This window comes from Ranitomeya variabilis, chromosome 2 (genome assembly GCF_051348905.1).
Source record: "Ranitomeya variabilis isolate aRanVar5 chromosome 2, aRanVar5.hap1, whole genome shotgun sequence".
Lineage (NCBI taxonomy): Eukaryota > Metazoa > Chordata > Amphibia > Anura > Dendrobatidae > Ranitomeya > Ranitomeya variabilis.
The window spans coordinates 734057188-734074230 of NC_135233.1; the positions used below are offsets into that span (position 1 = coordinate 734057188).

At 41.0% G+C, this 17043-nt stretch overlaps 1 protein-coding gene across 4 annotated transcripts in view; it reads right to left on the reverse strand.

Annotated features, from left to right (window-relative positions):
* ARMC2 (armadillo repeat containing 2) overlaps positions 1-17043 on the reverse strand; it is a 193542-nt gene that overhangs the window by 81620 nt on the left and 94879 nt on the right. For all 4 annotated transcript variants that reach the window (XM_077289590.1, XM_077289591.1, XM_077289589.1 and 1 more), the window contains exon 7: positions 3293-3394. In XM_077289590.1, the coding sequence (XP_077145705.1) occupies positions 3293-3394 (102 nt within the window). The remainder of the gene's footprint in view (positions 1-3292; positions 3395-17043) is intronic.

Here is a 17043-nt window from a genome sequence, read left to right on the forward strand (position 1 = left end):
ACTCTTAAAAGAGGGTAAATCATCACGCAATGTTGCAAAAGATGTTGGTTGTTCACAGTCAGCTGTGTCTAAAATCTGGACCAAATACAAACAACATGGGAAGGTTGTTAAAGGCAAACATACTGGTAGATCAAGGAAGACATCAAAGCATCAAGACCGGAAACTTCAAACAATATGTCTCCAAAACAGGAAATGCACAACAAAACAAATGAGGAACGAATGGGTGGAAACTGGAGTCAACGTCTGTGACCGAATTGTAAGAAACCGCCTAAAGGAAATGGGATTTACATACAGAAAAGCTAAACGAAAGCCATCATTAACACCTTAACAGAAAAAAACAAGGTTACAATGGGCTAAAGAAAAGCAATCGTGGACTGTGGATGACTGAATGAAAGTCATATTCAGTGATGAATCACGAATCTGCATTGGGCAAGGTGATGATGCTGGAATTTTTGTTTGGTGCCGTTCCAATGAGATGACTGCCTGAAGAGAACATGCAAATTTCCACAGTCATTGATGATATGGGGCTGCATGTCAGGTAAAGGCACTGGGGAGATTGCGGTCATTACATCTTCAATAATTGCACAAGTTTATGTTGATATTTTGGACACTTTTCTTATCCCATCAATTGAAAGGATGTTTGGGGATGATGAAATCATTTTTCAAGATGATAATGCATCCTGCCATAGAGCAAAAACTGTGCAAACATTGGTTGAAAAAAGACACATAAGGTCAATGTCATGGCCTGCAAATAGTCCGGATCTCAATCGAATTGAAAATCTTTGGTGAAAGTTGAAGAAAATGGTCCATGACAAGGCTCCAACCTACAAAGCTGATCTGTCAACAGCAATCAGAGAAATTTGGAGTCAGATTGAAGAAGAGTACTGTTTGACACTCATTAAGTCCATGCCTCAGAGACTGCAAGCTGTTATAAAAGCTAGAGGTGGTGCAACAAAATACTAGTGATATTTTGGAGTGTTTTTCTGTTTGTTTTTCATGATTCCATAATTTTTTCCTCAGAATTGAGTGATTCCATAATTTTTTCCCTATGCTTGGTTAAAAAAGTAACCATTACTGACTACCACATTTTTTGTTCTTGATTTCTTTTAGTGTTTCTTAAAGCCAGAAAGTTGCCATTTGAAATTTAGTTTTGTGCCATGTCTGTGATCTCCTTTTTTTCTACAAAATAAACAACTGAATGAACATCCTCCAAGGCTGGTGATTCCATAATTTTTGCCAGGGGTTGTAGTAGATTTTGAGCAGGTGTGATACCGCATTATGATGTACTATACCAGTCATGACTTTATGGTGTTCACAGTGACAGCTCCGTGCCAACAGCAGTCACTGACAGCTGACCGACACGTCTAGAACTTCGAGGATTAATTTCAGCGATCCCCATTCTCTGATTGCTGTGATTGGTCAGTCAGAATGACTGACCGATCACATCATGTGATCAGCTGGGAATATCAGAACTTCCCTGCACGATCACTGCCAGGAGCTTGGCGCAGCTGACAGCCGAGCTCCGGCAGTAACAGTCTAGGCCGCGGCCTCCACCGCCCTGACTGTTTAACCCTCCAGATGTCACAATCGTTAGAAATTACTACATTTAGGTTCTGAGAGGGAGTGTGCTCAGAACCTAAATGTAGTAATTTCTAAAGTAGACATGTGGGAAATATTATTTACTTGTGTGGTATAATTATTTGATTTATGAGCATAAAAATTTGATGTTGAAAAATTTTAAAATTTTCAATATTTTCATAAACGGAAACCGTATTGACCAATATTTAGCGCTAACATGAATTACATCAGGTCACAAAAAACAATCTCAGAATCACTGGGATATGATGAAGCCTTCCAGAGTTATTACCACGTAAAGTGACATTGGTCACATTTTAAAAATGAGGCTCGGTCAAGAGGCTAAAGGTACATCTTGACGTGGTTGGATGTTTTTTTGTGCTCTTTGATCAAAAATGCTAAATATCTTACATTTCTAACATTTACAGCAATAGTGGAGTTCGTGTATTTATTAATTGCAGTGTGCTGATGCATCATGCATGCATATATTTGCTCTTTCATATACCATAGATGTTTCTTTTGGAAAATAATTATGTAAGTACATGTGCTCCTGTAGGAGCCTATCTCCACACAATACCTCACCTAGCACACTGCCATGTGTGCTGCTCTCCTCTCTACAGTCTAATTTAGGACAACCTATGTGATCTCCTAGAGACTACTTTCCTCTCATTTTATAATTGATCTGCTGTATGCAATTTTCTGTCTCTCACTTCTTATATCTCTAAGGCTGGTTTCACACTTGCGTATGGCAGAGCTGCGGAGGACTGCGTAGTTCCTCCGTTAAGTCCCGTCCACTGCCATACCTCTTCCATTCAGCTCCGCCTACATCCGCATGTGTCCTGCGTACCTATTTTTAACATTCGGTACGTAGGCCATGCAGATGTATTTTGTTGCGGTCGGCGCAGCGTCAAAACAACGCATGCGGAGGCATCCGCATACATTCGCATGGCCTGCATACCCAATGTTAAAGATAGGTACACAGGACGCATTCAGATGTAGGCGGAGCTGAATGGAAGAGGTGCGGCAGTGGGCAGGGCTTAATGGAGGAACTACGCAGCCCTCCGCAGCTCTGCCCAACGCAAGTGTGAAACCAGCCTAACACTAAGAAACATAAGGGGGAGAGTAAAGGGGAAGATCCATGTACAATACTAAAAGTGAACATATGCTTAATATTTACAATGGTTTCATGTTGAAAAAAGCATGAATCACTTATTTTCGCAAAAAGATGAGGCACTTACTAAAAATGGTAAAGGGTAGTGATAAGCGAATATACTCGTTACTCGAGATTTCTCGAGCACGCTCGGGGGTCCTCCGAATGTTTTTTAGTGATCGGAGATTTAGTTTTTCTTGCCACAGCTAAATGATTTACATCTGTTAGCCAGCATAAGTACATGTGGGTGTTGCCTGGTTGCTAGGGAATCCCCACATGTACTTATGCTGGCTAACAGATGTAAATCATTCAGCTGCGGCAAGAAAAACTAAATCTCCGAGCACTAAAAAATACTTGGAGGACACCCGAGCGTGCTCGAGAAATCTCGAGTAACGAGTATATTCACTCATCACTAGTAAAGGGTCTTTCTATAATACAACAAAAGGATAAGAAACAAAACAGTAAAATCAAACATATTTTTTCAAGCTACACATTTTCAGAAATACCAATCATTTATCAAAGGTTAATCATATTCAATGTTTTAAAAGGCTTACAAATCAGGCTTACCTTGCTGTGCTGCCTCCAGAGCCTGCAGAATTGGTGAAATGTTCTCATTCCAGTAACTCCTCTCCCATTCAGTTTCTGATTGATTCACTGATGATTCAGCTTCTGAGGCCAAAGACAAACACAGGTAAGGACATGCTGAAAGTGTTTTATCAAACATTTACAATTATTGTAATTAAATTAATTTTATACTAAACGTTTTATTTCACACAATGCCGTTTTTTCTAAATCCTATAGGTAGGAGAACAATTATTAGAATATAAAGATTTGGTTACAAAAACTATAAAAGTGTGAAGGACTGACATCAAATATTCAACTTCTCTAGTCTACTTTTCATAAACTTAGTTTTCCCGCTTATATCTATGGTTTACTATTGTCATAGAGAAAAATTAAAATACAAAAAGGCATCTCCGGGGAGGGTACAAGTCCCCCTCACATTGAAATATGGGATTAACTATAGCTAGGGAAAAGAAAGAACTAACAATGCAACCTCCATTGAAGTATGGACCTCCTGCAGTGATCAGATAATTATAGCAGGGAGATTTACTGGGAAGAAGACAGATTCATTTACGCAGAGGAGGGGGATTAACTTTCCCAGGGATAGAGCTTCCTCTGCCCAAAACATCTTCTTAGACCTATTTGAGCCAGGAATTAATATTGGGGTTTACAGAGATAAGATAATTATGTGATATATATTATCGGCGTCGTAGCGAAGGGACGAACATAACGTATTCACTCACATCACTATATGGCCAGCAGAACCCCTCCAACTTAATAATGGGCTGATGAATAATACTATCCAGGCCATTTTTGAGCTCTATGCAAAAGTAAAATCACGAAAAGAAACATGACGACAATATTTACCACCTGGGATCTCCAGGGGCAAAGATATCCTGTAAATTCGAGATCTCATGGAATCCTGAAGGGCCTAGAACATCCCTCAACCAGCCACCATGTAAGCTCACCAAAAGAAAGTATGTGGGCATAGCCTTGAGCTTATAAAACAGACTTAGGGTCTCTGTCTTTGTACATTCTGGAAAACATAAATTCGTTGTGAGCATGTTCCATTTTCCCAATCGAAGTGTTTTCCTCCATAAAGATAAGAGCCATTCCTGCAACATCAGATTTAGCAATTCTCTTTCATTATTCCTTTTTATTTTATGTAACTGTATATATCATATTGTTTTGTTCCCATTTTGTATCATTTTTGTATATAAACTGCCTACCTTTCTGGATTACATATATAAAATATTAATAGCTCTGTCCTTTTGCTCTTAAAACCGTGCCCCTGAAGCCATATGTTACCTGTAGCTGTGGAGTTGGCAGTGACCGTACCAGAATGTGTATGTATGTGTTATACATATATATTCCATGAGCTGGAATCAGAAGTGAGCTCCCCTATAACTGGCCTAGCTGTGGAAGAATCAGCGGCCTTATCCATCCCTTGTCAGTCAATTGCGTAATTGCAATGATGAATGGAGGCATAGGAGTTCCCTGACAAACTGTTGGCAGCGGTGGGCTTGGCCACTCCCTCCCTGAGTATCCTTTAACACCCATGGTTTTTCAAACTACCAAGAGGCCTGCACCATTGCAATTCCACTACCCAAAGAGCAGACATTGGGAATAGCAAAATGAGCAGCTTCCATGACCCCAGTGGATGGAATATTCTGTCCTGAGACAACTGTGAGGAGGAATCAGCTGCATCCACTTCTAATTACCTTCTGTACTATCCATTTCTAATCACCTGCTGTTCTTGGCCAGTTAGGCTGGGTTCAGACATCCATATGTATAATCATCCGATTTTCAATCAGATATACAGAATTTACCTAAAAGTAAATGTCTTTTTCAGGCGGGTTTTGCAGTGAAAATTGTCCAAGAAACCTATCAGAAAACAACCAAAAAAATGAACGTATGCATTTCTATGGGAAACCGACTTAATATGCATACGGTCAGGCTTTTGAATGTCTTAACCGCTTCAGGTTTCTAAAAACACCAAGACGTTAAAAGAAATAACCTGACCATTTTTCTGGCGTTTTCAGGTTGGAAAAGCTCAAAAGATGCCCATACGTCTTTTGGAGAGTTTTGCCTTCGTTTTCGAATAAAAAAAAACTTTATCCATTTCTTTTCATATTCAATGGAGTGAAAAAACAAGTTGAAAACTACAGTAAAAAAATTGTCACAAAAACCATGGATAAACCCTAAACTAAAAAAAAAAAAATACACCAGAATCCAAAACAGTCAGAAAAACGATGAGGAAATGACCAATAAAACAATACAAAAGATACTTAAGGTACAAAAAAGGCTAGAGATTCCTAAACTGTCTTATGCTTGAAAAACTCAGGGATTCACCTGCATTTAAAAGACGTTGTGGGCATATAGCCAAATACTTCTGGAATTACTGCAGTCTACATTAACACCTTTCAGCCCCAAGAAATGTACAAGGCAGGCAGAAAATACTTCCATACTTGTACTTTTCACTGATACTACAGCTTTTTGGGGGTTGTACTCTCATATACGCAAGTATTGGATGTATGGGGTTTTTTTTTTGTATGATGAAAAACAACAGTCAGTAGTGGGAATTACGGTAGTTATAACTTAAAGTTGACTTCTCGTAGAGGACTGAATTTTGACATCCCACTGGTAGCCCTCACAACCGATCACAAGGTCTATTTACGGATGCCATCAAAAAAGATGTTGTTATGCTGTCTTCAAGAAAATAAAGGAAAAACGTGTTTTTTCATTTACCTTAACTGATTAAAAGTGAAAAAACATACAGGTCCTTCTCAAAAAATTAGCATATAGTGTTAAATTTCATTATTTACCATAATGTAATGATTACAATTAAACTTTCATATATTATAGATTCATTATCCACCAACTGAAATTTGTCAGGTCTTTTATTGTTTTAATACTGATGATTTTGGCCTACAACTCCTGATAACCCAAAAAACCTGTCTCAATAAATTAGCATATTTCAACCGTCCAATCAAATAAAAGTGTTTTTTAATAACAAACAAAAAAACCATCAAATAATAATGTTCAGTTATGTACTCAATACTTGGTCGGGAATCCTTTGGCAGAAATGACCGCTTCAATGCGGCGTGGCATGGAGGCAATCAGCCTGTGACACTGCTGAGATGTTATGGAGGCCCAGGATGCTTCAATAGCGGCCTTAAGCTCATCCAGAGTGTTGGGTCTTGCGTCTCTCAACTTTCTCTTCACAATATCCCACAGATTCTCTATGGGGTTCAGGTCAGGAGAGTTGGCAGGCCAATTGAGCACAGTAATACCATGGTCAGTAAACCATTTACCAGTGGTTTTGGCACTGTGAGCAGGTGCCAGGAAGCATGAAGTGCTCCAAAATCTCCTGATAGCTAGCTGCATTGACCCTGCCCTTGATGAAACACAGTGGACCAACACCAGCAGCTGACATGGCACCCCACACCATCACTGACTGGGTACTTGACACTGGACTTCAGGCATTTTGGCATTTCCTTCTCCCCAGTCTTCCTCCAGACTCTGGCACCTTGATTTCCGAATGACATGCAAAATTTGCTTTCATCAGAAAAAAGTACTTGGGACCACTTAGCAACAGTCCAGTGCTGCTTCTCTGTAGCCCAGGTCAGGCGCTTCTGCCGCTGTTTATGGTTCAAAAGTGGCTTTACCTGGGGAATGCGGCACCTGTAGCCCATTTCCTGCACACGCCTGTGCACGGTGGCTCTGGATGTTTCCACACCAGACTCAGTCCACTGCTTCCTCAGGTTCCCCAAGGTCTGGAATCGGTCCTTCTCCACAATCTTCCTCAGGGTCCGGTCACCTCTTCTCGTTGTACAGCGTTTTCTGCCACATTGTTTCCTTCCAACAGACTTACCATTGAGGTGCCTTGATACAGCACTCTGGGAACAGCCTATTTGTTGAGAAATTTCTTTCTGGGTCTTACCCTCTTGCTTGAGGGTGTCAATGATGGCCTTCTTGACATCTGTCAGGTCGCTAGTCTTACCCATGATGGGGGTTTTGAGTAATGAACCAGGCAGGGAGTTTTTAAAAGCCTCAGGTATCTTTTGCATGTGTTTAGAGTTAATTAGTTGATTCAGAAGATTAGGGTAATAGGTCGTTTAGAGAACCTTTTCTTGATATGCTAATTTATTGAGACAGGTTTTTTGGGTTATCAGGAGTTGTAGGCCAAAATCATCAGTATTAAAACAATAAAAGACCTGACAAATTTCAGTTGGTGGATAATGAATCTATAATATATGAAAGTTTAATTGTAATCATTACATTATGGTAAATAATGAAATTTAACACTATATGCTAATTGTTTGAGAAGGACCTGTATCTATTTAGATTCACCGAAAGGGGGAAACCCAACAGATCCCATAACAGATCAATAAAATCTGACCTACCGTAGTCACAATTTTTCTGTCCTAAGCAGAAGCTTAGACGCTAGTCTGAATCCAGCCGCTAGGATGCACCACAAGGGCGCAGTCACCTTACAACAGTGCTATATGACGTTTTAATCGGACACTCCTCCAATGTTACACTATGGTGCAGTGTAAATCTGCAATTTTTCTTCTCATGCCAACTCGTCACCCATACAAGCCTATGGGTGCGTGTGACACATTGCACTGCACTCGGATGAGATGCTCAAAACAGAAAATAGAGAAGATGGAGAAATTAAATCTTCTCCGCCCCTGTACTTGCATGAGAGAATCTACGCAAGTGTGACCCTGGCCTTAAATGAAACTGTGGCGTTAGTGCACATGTACTCTCTGTTTTTTACATAATGAGCAATATCCTTTATTAAAACTGCAGTAGAGAATGTGAAAACATTGAAACAACAGGCAAAAATACTGATGTTTTAAAATCAAGTTACTGCACTACGATGGGTTAAAATGCAATCTGACACTGAAGGTGCACTGGACATACTGATATTTTGGAGTTTCGTACATTGGTTATACACTATGTCTTAATTGACGCAGCTTTTGGGTAATATTTTAGGCAATTCCGTCTTTTTATCTCGCAATACGAAGTCATCACTTTTTTTCTGCTTCAAACTATGTCAATAGCCTTGAGAAGCGGTTTTGCATGCATCACTTTGGGTTTTAGATAATGAACAGGAAACTTAAAAAAAACAAATGAGTATTGAGGATTGCCGAGTTCTTGCGGTCTCCGTAGTGTACTCACAACACACAGATCTCTACTGGTCACAAAACACTACCCAGTGTTCAGCGATTGGCTTCTGTTTTTAGCACAGAGTTCCAGGAGCCTTAGCAACACTGCAGCAATGTAAAGTCTCTCCCACAGTCTTAAGTCGTCATACATTGCTCTTGACTGTCTCTTCAAAGTGCTCACCGCAACAAAAAGAACTCTTTTAACAAACGAAAGCCTGCCGAGATACGGCTGCAGTAGAAATATGGCAAACTGGCCTGGAGAATGACCAGTGGCCTCACAATCTATGAATTACTGGGGAAGAACACAGTGTAGTAAAGAATAATGTGATGGTGATAGGACTATAGCATTGCAATAAAGGTCTGTGGCAGAATAACAGGAAAATGTCATACAGATATAATGAAACAATCTAATGTTTAGCTAAATTATATTCTGAAATAAGTAGGTTTAATAATAGCTTAACCTGTTTATGATGCTATCTTAGACATGTTTCCTATCTTTTTCTCTTCAATTTTTTTTTTACAAAAGGTGTCTTAAAAAAGGCTTGACTTTGTTATTTAAAAAGGTATTCCAATCTCCAAGATCCTATCCCAATATGAAGTAGCTATAACAAGAATATCAGCAAATAACTACAATTAGAAATGTAGTATAGTTCTTCTGAAAACCTATGTCACTTCCCACATGTGCAGGGCATTGCAGTAGCTTGGATATCTAGGGTAATGACCACTATTATAGTGATGGTTAGTTAGCTGTTATTGGTCGTAAGCATGGACACTCGCGCTACTGCAATGCCTTGCATGTGGGGTAAGCGACATAGCGACTCAAAGAACTATACTACATGTCTAATTGGAAGTATTTGCTAATATTACTATTATACCTACTACATATTGGAATATGATCTTATGGGAATACCCCTTTAACTCGTTCCTTCACAGCATGGTTTAAAGGTTTTTTTCACATATCATTTTCTTCTAGGTCATATTAACAGAGAGACAGAGCTAGAATGGCAGCAGGGAAATCATGGCTGAATGCTGACGCTGGTCCGTATATATGCCTAGGAGGCTGAGGCGTTTGGGTTAGACTCCTAGAATGTTAGCGTTGGAAGGGACCTCAAGGGTCATTGTGTCAAAGCAGGATTCACTAAACCATCTCAGACAGATGTCTGTCCAGCATCTGTTTGAAGACTTCCGTTCTAGGAGAACTCACCACCTCTCGTGACAGCCTGTTCCACTCATTGATCACCCTCACTGTCAAGAATTTTTTTTTTCCCAATATCTAATCTGTATCTTCTCCCTTCACTTTCATTCCATTGCTTCTCGTGTTTCCATGTGCAAATGAGACTAATGATGATCCCTCTACACTAACATCCCTTCAGATATTTGTAGACAGCTATTAAGTCTCCTCTTAGCCTTGTTTTTGCAAGCTAAATATTCCCTGATCCTTTAACCGTTCCTCATAGGACATACTTTGCAGTCCGCTTTGCATCCTGGTAGCTCTTCTCTGAACTTGTTCTAGTTTTTCAATGTCTTTTTCAAAATGTGGTGCCCAGAACTGGACACAATATTTCAGATGAGGCCTGAACAAGGAGGAATAGAGGGGGATAATGACTTAATCTAGACCAGGTCTCAAACTGCATTCCTCAAGGGCTGCAAACAGGTCATGTTTTCAGGATTTCCTTGTACTGCACAGGTGATAATTTAACCACCTACACACATAATGATTACAGCACCTTGTGCAATGCTAAGGAAATCTTGAAAACACGTATGGTTTGCAGCCCTCGAGGAATTGCGTTTGAGACCCCTGATCTAGACTCTATTCTTCTCTTAATACATCCTAGAACTGTGTTTGCCTTTTTTGCTGCTGCATCACACTGCTGACTCATGTGCAGTCTGTGATCTATTTGTATACCCAAGTCTTTTTCACACGTGCTGTCGCTTAGTTCTATTCCTTCCATTCTATAGATGTAATTTTCATTTTTCTTGCCCAGATGTAGAATGTTGCATTTCTCCCTATTAATTAACATTCTTTAGTCGCTGCCCATTGTTCAGGCATATCTAGATCCTTCTGAATCCTTCCGGGCTCTTCTCTAGTGTTAGCAATCCCTCCTAGCTTTGCATCATCTGCAAATTTGATTAGTTTACCTCCAGTTCCCTTATCTAGATAATTTATAAACATGTTCAACAACACTGGGACAAGGACAGAGCCTTGTGGTACCCCACTTAAAACACTCTTCCAATTGAATGTGCAACCATTTATTACCACTCTTTGAGTACAATCACTGAGCCAGTTATGAATCCATCTAACTGTAGCCTTATTAAACACATAATTAGTTATTTTTTTCAATAAGGATAGCATGAGATAATTTATCTAATACTTTGCTGAAGTTGAGATATGCCATATCTACCGCATTTCCCTGATCCACCCAGTCAATGATTCCATCATAGAAAAAAATTAGATTAGTCTGGCATGACTTGTTTGCTACAAACACATGCTGCCTCTGGTTAATTACTGTATTCTTATCCAAGTACTTACATACATGATGTTTATAAATTTGTTCAAATATCTTTCCTGGTATAGTAGTGAGGCTAACTGGCCTGTAATTTCCTGGCTCCGTCTTCTTTCCTTTTTTGAAGATAGGGACAACATTTGTCCTTCTCCAATCTTCTGGGACTTCTCCTGTTCTCCAGGATTCTGGCTAGTGGTTCTGCAATTTCCAATGCTAACTCGTTCAGTACCCTACAATGTGATTCATCTGAACCAGGAGATTTAAATTAATTTAAATTAGCTAAGTGTTCCTTCATCATCTCTCTGTTTATGGATAGCGTGGATTCTTTTATTCGTTTGGTGGCACTATGAAGATCAGTTGACGTTACAATTGCTATCTTAGACAACATGGATGCAAAATAGGAATTTAAAAGTTTGCCCTGCGGCCAAGTCCGTACATTGTGGTCCGTACAAGGACCGTATTTCACAGACATCTGAATTCCACGAATGCCGGGATCACACTCAACCTATTTAATAAAAAACAAAAACGGTACGATTTTGACTGCCAAGAATCGCACCAATGTTCTCTGTATGGTGATCCGTGTGTAATCCGTTTGCAATGCGATTTCCTCACATCTAGTATCCGTATGACAACCGTATGCAATGCGATTTTAACATGAGCTTTTACATACAGTTCTCTGTCATTGACACATCACTTTAAAAAGAAATATTCTTCAAAACATATATCTAATACATAAAGCTGAATGTGTGTGTGTGTATGCATTGGCCACGCACACTCCACATAGCCCTGCCCACTCCGCAACCAATCACTAAGCATCTTTCATTTCACCAGAGCGGTTTAAAAAATGAAAGCTGAGCTGTGATTGGTTGCTATGAGCAACAGTTTTCCTTGTACACAGTTGTGGTAACTGAGGCCTATTATTCTTATCATTTCTATGGTGTTATCGTCCTTCTGTAAAGCTGGAAATAACACAATTTATTACCGTGCCGACACAGACCACCCTCTGCCACAGACTGCAGGGGGAGCCCAGAATCAGGAACTTCTCTTTGTCTAGCATGAAGAATCTCATTAACTTAAAAATTAAAACACAGATTAAAAAAAAAAAAAAAAAACACAAAACTGATTTCTCCAACCCAGGTATCATTTTAATCGGTGCAACAGCGCCAACCTGACAATGTTGGTTCTGACGGGATGATGTGGGATATTAGGGGTAGTAGTCCGGTGGCTATGGCTGGATGATGTGGGATATTAGGGGTAGTAGCCCATTGGCTCTGGCTGGCGGGATGATGTGGGATATTAGGGTTAGTAGTTCAGTGGCTCTGGCTGGATGACGTGTGAAATTAGGGGTAGTAGTCCGGTGGCTCTGGCTGATGGGATGATGTGGGATATTAGGGGTAGTAGTCCGGTGGCTCTGGCTGATGGGATGATGTGGGATATTAGGGGTAGTTTTCCGGTGGCTCTGGCTGATGGGATGATGTGGGATATTAGTGGTAATAATCCGGTGGCGCTGGCTGACGGGATGATGTGGGATATTAGGGGTAGCTTTCCGGTGGCTCTGGCTGACGGGATGATGTGGGATATTAGTGGTAGCTTTCCGGTGGCTCTGACTGATGGGATGATGTGGGATATTAGTGGTAGTAGTCCGGTGGCTTTGGCTGACTGGATGATGTGGGATATTAAGGGTAGAAATCCGTGGTTGATGGGATGATATGGGATATTAGGGGTAGTAGTCTGGTGGCTCTGATGGGATGATGTGGGATATTAGGGGCAGTAGTCCAGTGGTTCTGTTGGCATGATGTGAGATATTAGGGGTTGTAGACCGGTGGCTTTGGCTGGATGATGTGGGATATTAGTGGTAGTAGTCCGGTGGCTCTGGCTGACGGAATGATCTGGTATATTAGGGGTAGTAGTCCGGTGGTACTGATGGGATGATGTGGGATATTAGGGGTAGTAGTCCGGTGGCTTTGGCTGGATGATATGGGATATTAGGGGTAGTAATTCGGTGGCTCTGACGGGATGATGTGGGATATTAGTGTAAGTAGTGACGTGGCTCTGGCTGACAGGATGATGTGGGATATTGGTTGTAGCAGTCCGATGGCTCTGGCTGACGGGATGATGTGGGATATTGTATTGTATATTATCCTGGTTGTAAACTGTATATACCCCAGATATGGATTATAGCGTGGAACACAATGAAGGACAGGTATGGCATATTGTTGGCTTTTTATTTTAGTTTTATTACAGGAGAACGAGGGCGACGCAGAAATTAGGAGTATTATAAAGATGCGATACTGTGTAGTGTTTTATTTCATTAACCCCTTCATAACCCAGCCTATTTTGACCTTAATGACCTGGCCGTTTTTTGCAATTCTGACCAGTGTCCCTTTATGAGGTAATAACTCAGGAACGCTTCAACGGATTCTAGCGGTTCTGAGATTGTTTTTTCGTGACATATTGGGCTTCATGTTAGTGGTACATTTATTTGTGAAAAAAATGCAAATTTGGCTAAAATTTTGAAAATTTTGCAATTTTCAAATTTTGAATTTTTATTCTGTTAAACAAGAGAGTTATGTGACACAAAATAGTTAATAAATAACATTACCCACATGTCTACTTTACATCAGCACAATTTTGGAAACAAAATTTTTTTTTGCTAGGATGTTATAAGGGTTCAAATTTGACCAGCAATTTCTCATTTTTACAACGAAATTTACAAAACCATTTTTTTTAGGGACCACCTCACATTTGACGTCAGTTTGAGGGGTCTATATGGCAGAAAATACCCAAAAGTGACACCATTCTAAAAACTGCACCCCTCAAGGTCCTCAAAACCACATTCAAGAAATTTATTAACCCTTCAGGTGCTTCACAGCAGCAGAAGCAACATGGAAGGAAAAAATGAACATTTAACTTTTTAGTCACAAAAATGATCTTTTAGCAACAATTTTTTTATTTTCCCAAGGGTAAAAAGAGAAACTGGACCCCAAAAGTTATTGTACAATTTGTCCTGAGTACGCCGATACCCCATATGTGGGGGGGAACCACTGTTGGGCGCACGACAGGGCTCGGAAGGGAAGGAGCGCCATTTGACTTTTTGAATGAAAAATTAGCTCCAATCTTTAGCGGACACAATGTCGCGTTTGGAGTGCCCCTGTGTGCCTAAACATTGGAGCCCCCCCACAACTGACACCATTTTGGAAACTAGACCCCCCCCAAGGAGCTCATCTAGATGCATAGTGAGCACTTTGAACCCCCCGGTGCTTCACAAATTGATCCGTAAAAATGAAAAAGTACTTTTTTTCACAAAAAATTTCTTTTATCCTCAATTTTTTCATTTTCACATGGGCAACAGGATAAAATGGATCCTAAAATGTGTTGGGCAATTGCTCCTGAGTACACCAATACCTCATATGTGGTCACAAACCACTGTTTGTGCACACGGCAAGGCTCGGAAGGGAAGGAGCGCCATCTTACTTTTGAATGAAAAATTAGCTCCAATCGCTAGCAGACACCATGTCGCGTTTGGAGAGCCCCTGTGTACCTAAACATTGGAGCTCCTCCACATGTGACCCCATTTTGGAAACTAGACCCCCCAAGGAACTTATCTAGATGCATAGTGAGCACTTTGAACCCCCAGGTGCTTCACAAATTGATACGTAAAAATGAAAAAGTCCTTTTTTTTTTTCACAAAAAATTTCTTTTAGCCTCAATTTGTTTATTTCCACATGGGCAACAGGATAAAATGGATCCTAAAATTTATTGGGCAATTTTTCCTGAGTACAATGATACCTCACATGTGGGGGTAAACCACTGTTTGGGCACACGGCAGGGCTCGCAAGGGAAGGAGCGCCATTTGACTTTTTGAATGAAAAATTAGCTCCAATCGTTAGCGGACACCATGTCGCGTTTGGAGTGCCCCTGTGTGCCTAAACATTGGAGCCCCCCCACATCTGACCCCATTTTGGAAACTAGACCTCCCATGGAACTAATCTAGATGTGCGGTGACCACTTTAAACCCCCAAGTGCTTCACAGAAGTTTATAACGCAGAGCTGTGAAAATAAAAAATCATTTTTCTTTCCTCAAAAATTATTTTTTAGCCCGCAATTTTTTATTTTCACAAGACTAACAGGAGTAATTGGACCCCAAAAGTTGTTGTCCAGTTTGTCCTAAGTACACAAATACCCCGTATGTAGGGGTAAACCACTGTTTGGGCACACGTTGGGGCTCGGAAGGGAAGTAGTGACTTTTGAAATGCAGACTTTGATGGAATGGTCTGCGGGCATCACGTTACATTTGCAGAGCCCCTGATGTGCCTAAACAGTAGAAACACCTCACAAGTGACCCCATTTTGGAAACTAGACCCCCCAAGGAACTTATCTAGATGTGTGGTGAGCACTTTGAACCCCCAAGTGCTTCACAGAAGTTTATGAGGCGGAGCCGTGAAAATAAAAAATCATTTTTCATTCCTCTAAAATTATGTTTTAGCAAGCAATTTTTTATTTTTGCAAGGGTACCAGGAGAAATTGGACCCCAATAATTGTTGCCCAGTTTGTCCTGAGTATGCTGTTACCCCATATGTGGGGGTAAATCACTGATTGGGCGCACGTCGGGGCTCGGAAGGGAGGGAGCACCATTTGACTTTTTGAACGCAAGATTGGCTGGAATCAATGGTGGCGCCATGTTGCGTTTGGAGACCCCTGATGTGCCTAAAAAGTGGAAGCCCCTCAATTCTAACTCCAACACTCACCCCAACACACCCCTAACCCTAATCCCAACTCTAGCCATGACCCTAATCACAACCCTAACCCCAACACACCCGTAACCACAACCCTAACCCCGACACACCCATAACCCTAATCCCAACCCTAATCCTAACCCTAATCCCAACCCTAACCCTAATCCCAACCCTAACCCTAATCCCAACCCTAACCACAACCCTAACCCCAACACACCCCTAACCCTAACCACAGGCCTAATCTTAACCCTATTTCCAATCCTCGCCCTAATTCCAACCATAACTCTAATTCCAACCCTAACCCTAAGGCTATGTGCCCACGTTGCGGATTCGTGTGAGATTTTTCGGCACCATTTTTGAAAAATCCGCAGGTAAAAGGCACTGCGTTTTACCTGCGGATTTACCGCGGATTTCCAGTGTTTTTCGTGCGGATTTCAGCTGCGGATTCCTATTGAAGAACAGGTGTAAAACGCTGAGGAATCCGCACAAAGAATTGACATGCTGCAGAAAATACAACACAGCGTTTCCGCGCGGTATTTTCCGCACCATGGGCACAGTGGATTTGGTTATCCATAGGTTTACATGGTACTGTAAACTGTTGTGATCTCTGTTTTCGGGCTCCCTCTTGTGGTCACAGGTGGTATTGTGTGAGTTTTGTTTTTGGGCTCCCCCTGGTGGCTTTGTTTGTTATCCTGCGGATCTGTGGCTGAATCAGCTGCCTCGTTATGCACTAGGGAGTTTCCTATTTAGCTCTGCTTCACCTCCACTTGTTGCCGGCTGTCGATGTATTCAGTGCTATTCTGATCTCCCCTGATTATCTTCGTTTTCAGTCTCTTCTGGAGAAGCTAAGTTTCTGTTTGATTATTTTTTGCTCATCAGTCTGCAATATGATTTCAGTATATGATGAGTTAGTCCAGCTTGCTAATATGTGAGTTCTTGCTGCTGGTAAGCTCTGGGATACGGAGTTGCTTCCCCCGCACCGTTAGGTGCGTGGATATTTTGCTTAGGGTTTTCTATTGACCGCACAGCTCCCTTCCTATTTTCTGCTATCTAGTGTTAGCGGGCCTCATTTGCTAAATCTATTTCATCTCTGCGTTTGTGCTTTCCCCTTAACTCACCGTTAATATTTGTGGGGGGCTTTTCTATATCTTTGGGGTCATTTCTCTGAGGCAAGTAAGGACTTTACTTTCCCTCTAGGAATAGGTAGTTTCTCAGGCCGTGAAGAGACGTCTAGGATTTTCAGGTAACGTTCCACGGCTGCCTATAGTTGTTTGCGGATAGGATCAGGTTGCGGTCAATCCAGATACCACTTCCCCAGAGCTGGTCGTCGGTTTAGTTACTTA